Raw genomic sequence first — 6,312 nt, 5'->3', positions numbered from 1 at the left:
GTGCTATGCAAATATACTTGCACAAATAGCCCAAAGAATGCCTTATTTTTCTTTCTGCAGACACCAAAATACAAACGTCAGAAAGATTATTGTGCAGGCCTTTCCGCTATTAGCATATCAAATGCCTGACTTGTTTCTGTTGCAGTACTTAGCCTGTGGCAGTGCTGAATGGATCTGTGCATTCACTGATATGTGTGTGTGTGTGTGTGTGTGTGTGTGTGCGTGTGTATGTGCGTGTGTGTGTGTGTGTGTGTCACAGGGACCTATAAAAGGTCTGGGGTCATACTTAAAGCCAGTTAACTGTCCGCTGATCAGGGAGCTGCACTACCTGTCACCGACAGGGACGATGTAAGTACCTCATCAGCAGAATTCCCTTTAAGCTAGCAGTTTGCACATCGCTGCATAATGCCTTGTTCTTCTTCTTTCATTCAAAAAGCTTTTTAAATGCCAAGAGGTCTTTATTTCAGTTTGAGAATACTCTTGTTGTAGTTCCACTGTCTCCAGTGTTCCATAACTTGTTCTGCTGTATTCTATTCAGATGTTTTGTAATTGAGACTGTGTGTTAAATTTGTCATTAAGTGGGATGTCAAATTATGTGGAAAATCAAATTTTTCATTTGATTATTTTCCAAGATACAATAATTAATTTATTAGCTTCATTTTTAATAGAAAAAATGTATACTATGAGACTATATTTATAATAGAAGTGTAGAAACATGTTATGGGTTTTCAGAGAAAAAAATTGGCCTTTTAATAAATGTCAATCAGACTATGAAATGTCATCTGACAATGCATTCAGTGCAGTCTAACAGTATTTTTGCTTTTCACTGGATAGATGTAACATGAATTCAGATGTATTTCAAGTGACAGTATGTTTTTTGTTGTGTTTTTTTTTTTTTTTTTTCCGGGGGTGTCGACAGAAAATGCTGGTGCCTCATAAGCCTGTCTACTGGCTTGCAGTCATGGTTCTTGTTGTCTTCACACTTGGTCACTGTCAGGAGAATGACAGGTGGGTGAATTTTTATTAAAGCTAGTGGAATATGCATCCCATTTTTTTTTTTTCAAATTTAAATCTTTCTATATCCACATATGTATCTATGTATGTATATATGAATGCATGTATGTATGTATTTATTTATTTCCAAGTTCTCTTCTTTGTTATCATCCATGGTCTTCATTTTTTTCATAGCATAGTGAAGTTGTTGGATTATTCTTTGACTGTATCTATGGAACAAATTCAGACTGGTGGATTGATACCAATCCATGTATTCAAACCAAAGAATAATGATTGGATTTGATGGAACCAGTTCAATGAAAACATAATTGCAATCAGTCAGGGCCAACCCGATTGACAGGAAAATCAAGTCCAAGCCCCAGAGACTGATAATGAGGGAAACTGAGCTTTTTTTTGGATGTGTATTTTATTTATTACGCTACCCACATATGTTTCATTACTAGTGACCATTTTCCAAAACAAACCATTTTTTAAACATTTACTCATTTTCCTTTTGTTTAGAAGTCTAGTTATTTAGAGACTAATTCCTGGCACACTCTCTTGTGCTGGGTTCTGACTGTGACAGAGAGGATGGAGAGAACGGTGCATTCACAAGCTAGTGATAGACAGAACAAATTTCATGGCTGGTGGTTAGACAAGCAAGAAGACAAATCCACATCATCCTTTTCTCAGTGTCTATGATTGCTTATTGCTCACACTCTGGGTTTGATTTCCCTGTCAGACAGTGTGTGAACGCAGCGCTGCTTGGCTGCTAACTGTGACATCCTGGATGTCGGAACATGCCACCAGCATGTGAACACACCAGAGGACATGTAGAGTTTTTACATCACTTTGGGCATGAAACGTTTCCTGGGGCTGTATGGGCTTCAGTGCCTTATTATATTTTTAGATCATTATTGCCTGATGAACTTGAGTGACTTGTGGATCGGGCCACATTTTTTGTCCAAACACGACCTGAGACGGGAGCATATAACCAAGCCTGACCCAAACCCAACAGGCATTCTTTTTTGTGTCTGAACCCGACCCAAGCCCCATAGTTTTGCTTGTCTTGCATACGCTCAGTGGATAAGTGGATAATATGAGTTTTGATTCTTTACATGTGAATTCCACATTTTCACTTGTGACTAGTTACTATAGTGAACTATAGTTTTTGCACATGAAAACAATACATGACATCACGAGACATGAAACCCACAGTCCCACAGTCATATGTGAAAATTCACACGACTGCTTTCTTCACGTTATCTATAATTGTCACATGTGAAAACAACGTTACATGTTGTAACAAGTGCGCTTTTTCTAATTTTTTTTTTTTTTTCTAAAATTGTAAATTATAAATACTGACTTGAGAGTATACTGAGGAATTTAGAGGAATTGTAAACACATTTGTGTTATCCAGAGGAGAACCCTCTAAAGACGGTGACAGATTGGGCTGCATAGTTTTGTCCGAACATGACCTGAGCCTGAGAGCGTAGTAACTGAGTCCGACCTGAACCCAGCAGGCATTGATTTTTTGAGTGCGAACCCGACCCGAGCCTGAGATTTTGCTTGTCCTCCATTGCTAGCTTACATTTACCGACTGAAATAGCCTGTGTGTTGCTTTCAGTGTCATCAGGGTTAAACTCCAGCACTATACAGAAAGTTGCCCAGAACAGACAGTAGGTCCGTCAATTTTTTTTCACACTGACCTAAACTTGGACATAATTTCCAAATTTTTGTCTGAACCTGGCCTCCGGTCCCAGTGGATCCCAGTGGGCTCGGGTCGGGTGTCCACACTGTACACCATTCGCATAGCATTGGCTGTATGCCTACAAACAGCCCAGTTTAGCTTGAAAATGGTGTGATGACAATTATTAATTATTAGTCCTTACCCTTGGTGACTGGTGGCTATTTGTGTTGGTGTGGCTGCAGACACTGAGGGTCTCAGCTTACACATACTGATAGTGATGCTGTACAGTGTGTAGAGACACGTTTGTCAAAATTGCCATCGTTTTCTTTCATACCAGCTCCTTGAAAAGCTTCTGGGGTACTCCCTATGCCCCTCTTTTGCCTGCTGTTTGAGTGAAAGATCATGTCTGTCGACTCCCAGTTCTTTAACCTGAAGTTTCTCCTCTCGGGTTCTCCTCAGAAAAGGAGTGTTTACCAGTGAGCTAACAGAGTTGATTGATCTCAGACGCTGTAACGCTAACATTGAATAGCTTGGCTTCTTCTTTTCGTCAGTGTCAGCGTCGAGGCAACGATGCGGCGCACTATGATGTGATTTAGCATTCTATTGTTTGGGATGCTTCCTTTTTCTGTCATTCTTCCCTGTTACTTTATTGGATTGCATGCATTTGGAGAGATGGGATGAACAGACACTAGTCTTGCATTATTGCATGGTTTAGCTGGCACCTGCAAAAGAAAATGTGCACATATTTTGCTTGTTATTTCATATCGTGTCAGCATTTTACTTAATATATTCACATCAGTATACTCAAAAAATTAAAAAACACCTTAGCAATATTTGTTATGATGTCTTTATTTTATGGTATTTGGAGGTATGAAGCTTGAAGATTCTTGTGCCCTCTATTAGCAAATCAGTCCTGGATCTTAACATTCAACATACATCAAGACAAAAATATGCTATGTAGAGATTTTTAGCTGATGTTCCAAGCACATCTTTTCTTAAAATTGCTGTGTAATTGTTTGCCATGAAAAGTCCGTCTGATCCATACTAGCTGCCATGAAGATTGTTTCGTTTGCCCACCGATGTGCCTATCACTGCCCTTCTGACAGTATGGCAGTGATAGGCTCAGGTTAAGGTACAATGATATCTACAACAACTGCATAGATTCTCTGTCTCTGTACACCAAGAGTGACAAAGTGTGGAAAAGCCGTGATTCCCATAGGTATCTCACCACTGGTTGCAATGATTTGCTTTAGGATACACCAAACAAAGATCACTTCTTCTTGATGGCAAAGGCTTTCTCATGCTTTCATCATATGTTCAGCACTTTGTAAGGCAGTGTATTAAATATTGAAGTATTAGACAAAGTTATTAGTATACAGTGGTCCCTTGTTTATCGTGGGAGTTACATTCTAAAAATAACCCGCAATAGACGAAATCTGCGGAGTAGTCAGCTTTATTTTTAACAATTATTCTAGATGTTTTAAGGCTGTAAAACCCCTCACTACACACTTTATACACTTTTCTCAGACAGGCATTAACATTTTCTCACTTTTCTCTCTTGTTTAAACTCTCAAAGTTCAAACCTTCATAGAAAAATAAGTCCAGTATTATAGAATGAACGCATTCTGTACTGTACAGGAGACACGGCACGGAGGAGATTGATTGACAATGGTCTACAGTCCCTTAGCCAATCAGGAGGCAGAACACAATGCACTGTAAAAAAAAAAAAAAAAAAAAAAAAAACATGCAAAATTGCACTAAAAAAATCCGCAAAACTGCAAGGCCGCGAAAGGTGAACCACGTTATAGCGAGAGACAACTGTAATAGTTTGTACTCATACTTGGTAGGCTGCTAGCCTACCAAGGCTCTGTCATAGCCATGCTAGTCATATCCTTTCCTTCATGAAATCTCAAGGCCATGTTGACAGTGTGCAGGTGGTGTACACAGACCCTTGTCAGGGTCAAGCTGCACAGAGCCAAGTGCAAATTGCTCAAGCAGGTGGAACTTGGAATGTGGGTAGATCTAAATGATGATGATCACTTTCGGCATTCTGACAGCAGTAATGTTTTAACTTCAGTCCCCCATTCATTTATGCATTCACTATTTGTTGTAATTGTATATATAGTATGTTGCTCATTTATTCTGTTCTTCACATTAGTTTGGGAATGAGTTGTTTGAATGTTTTCGTCATCTCAAAAGCGATATAATCACTCTGTTCAAAGATCTCATTGTGCCTGTAATTAATAAACTAGGTAGATCTGCTAACATATCAATTCAAAAAATATATAAAAGTATTATGTGCATTGTCTTTTTGTAATATTTTGTGACAGAATTGAGAAGGCCATATACCCTGTATGTACAAATAAATGACAGATCCTCTGTTGTCTATTTGTTGCTGTCCTCTAGTCGCCGTGCAGTGACCGAACACCAGCTGATGCACGATCGTGGCCGAACTATTCAGAGCCTCAAGAGACTCATCTGGTTGTCTAGCGCCATCGAGGGTCTCCACACTGCCCAGACCCGCTCTGCTCTCTTCAACCCAACAAAGGCCATCAACCTAGGTGTGAATCCAGCCCTGGTCCCTGGGGCTGCGGGGAAGCCCCAGCCTGCCCAGGTGGAAAGCCAGCATAGGGTTGCAATGGACAGCCTCTTGAGAGACTTCTTTAATCCCTACCTGACGTCACTGCCAGAGAGAGAGAAATAGCATTACATTTATGCATAATCTGCCACTACACATAGATAGACAATTTCATTGTGTCTATTCCATGGACAACTCCATTTAATACAGGCTGACAAAAAAATTGCCACCAGACTCATTAACCTCCAGATACATTTTTATGTCTTGAGACCACAGAACTTGAATTGGGGTAGAACAGATTTTCCTATTCCTAAATCAACACAGCAGGATGATTGGAGCGGCAACCGTTCATATGTGCATCGCTGCCACCACAAAGAACTGTGGCTGTTGCACACTTCCATATTCCAGTTGATGGTAACATTGATTACTACTTACAGCAAGCCACAGCACAACTCACCCTCTCACTTCTCAAGAGTATAGGCAATACATGTATTGTCACTGTGGCAACCAACCATAATCCCAGTTTTATTCTGAACTAGCCAAACGACCATGACAAACAGTTCGGTGGCCATTCTACTTCATTCAGGTTCTGTGCTTAAGACACTAAAACCAGATTGCTGTTAAAATACAAACATTTCTCACAAGCAGAACTGCTCTGGAGCCAGGATTAATCTTTCTGGTTGAATTAAGGCACAGTGCATGGAGTCAAAAAAACAAACAAACAGTTTTTCTGTTTATGAAAATTACATTGGTGCCTACTAAAAAAGGCAAACAAACAGACAGGGGGTCAGCTTCATAACATCAGCTACCTGTCTGCTAATATTAAGAAACTCCACACTCTCTACTAATTGAAAAATCTAGCGCTACTAAGTTATCAAGATTAGCTAGATAGCTAGCTCATGACCTTTAAGCAGTGACTCGGCAGCATAAAACGTCCGCTGTACTGCCCTCTAGGGGTTGAAACTTTCAGGCATGTTGCATTTCTGGCCACACCCAACCAGTGATGTGGCTGCAGGTATTTAGCCATTGACACCTGCTGCCAAATCACTGA

The 6,312-nt window shown here is 40.0% G+C and overlaps 1 protein-coding gene across 1 annotated transcript; it reads left to right on the top strand.

The window, feature by feature from the left end:
* Window positions 1-325: 325 nt before the first annotated feature.
* pth4 (parathyroid hormone 4) lies at window positions 326-5,387 on the top strand. The gene is made up of 3 exons (XM_030051428.1): window positions 326-348; window positions 920-1,008; window positions 5,090-5,387. The coding sequence occupies exons 2-3, from the start codon at window positions 923-925 to the stop codon at window positions 5,385-5,387; spliced, it is 384 nt and encodes a 127-aa protein (XP_029907288.1). The 5' UTR covers window positions 326-348; window positions 920-922.
* The last annotated feature ends 925 nt before the right edge of the window (window positions 5,388-6,312 follow it).

Source organism: Myripristis murdjan, chromosome 5 (genome assembly GCF_902150065.1).
Source record: "Myripristis murdjan chromosome 5, fMyrMur1.1, whole genome shotgun sequence".
Classification (NCBI taxonomy): domain Eukaryota; kingdom Metazoa; phylum Chordata; class Actinopteri; order Holocentriformes; family Holocentridae; genus Myripristis; species Myripristis murdjan.
This window is presented reverse-complemented; position numbering and strand designations above follow the sequence as displayed.

Coding starts and splice junctions, on each gene's coding strand:
- pth4 (XM_030051428.1), top strand. CDS start 923: ATGCTGGTGCCTCATAAGCCTGTCTACTGGCTTGCAGTCATGGTTCTT. Junction 1,009..5,089: donor CACTGTCAGGAGAATGACAG/GTGGGTGAATTT, acceptor GCTGTCCTCTAG/TCGCCGTGCAGTGACCGAAC.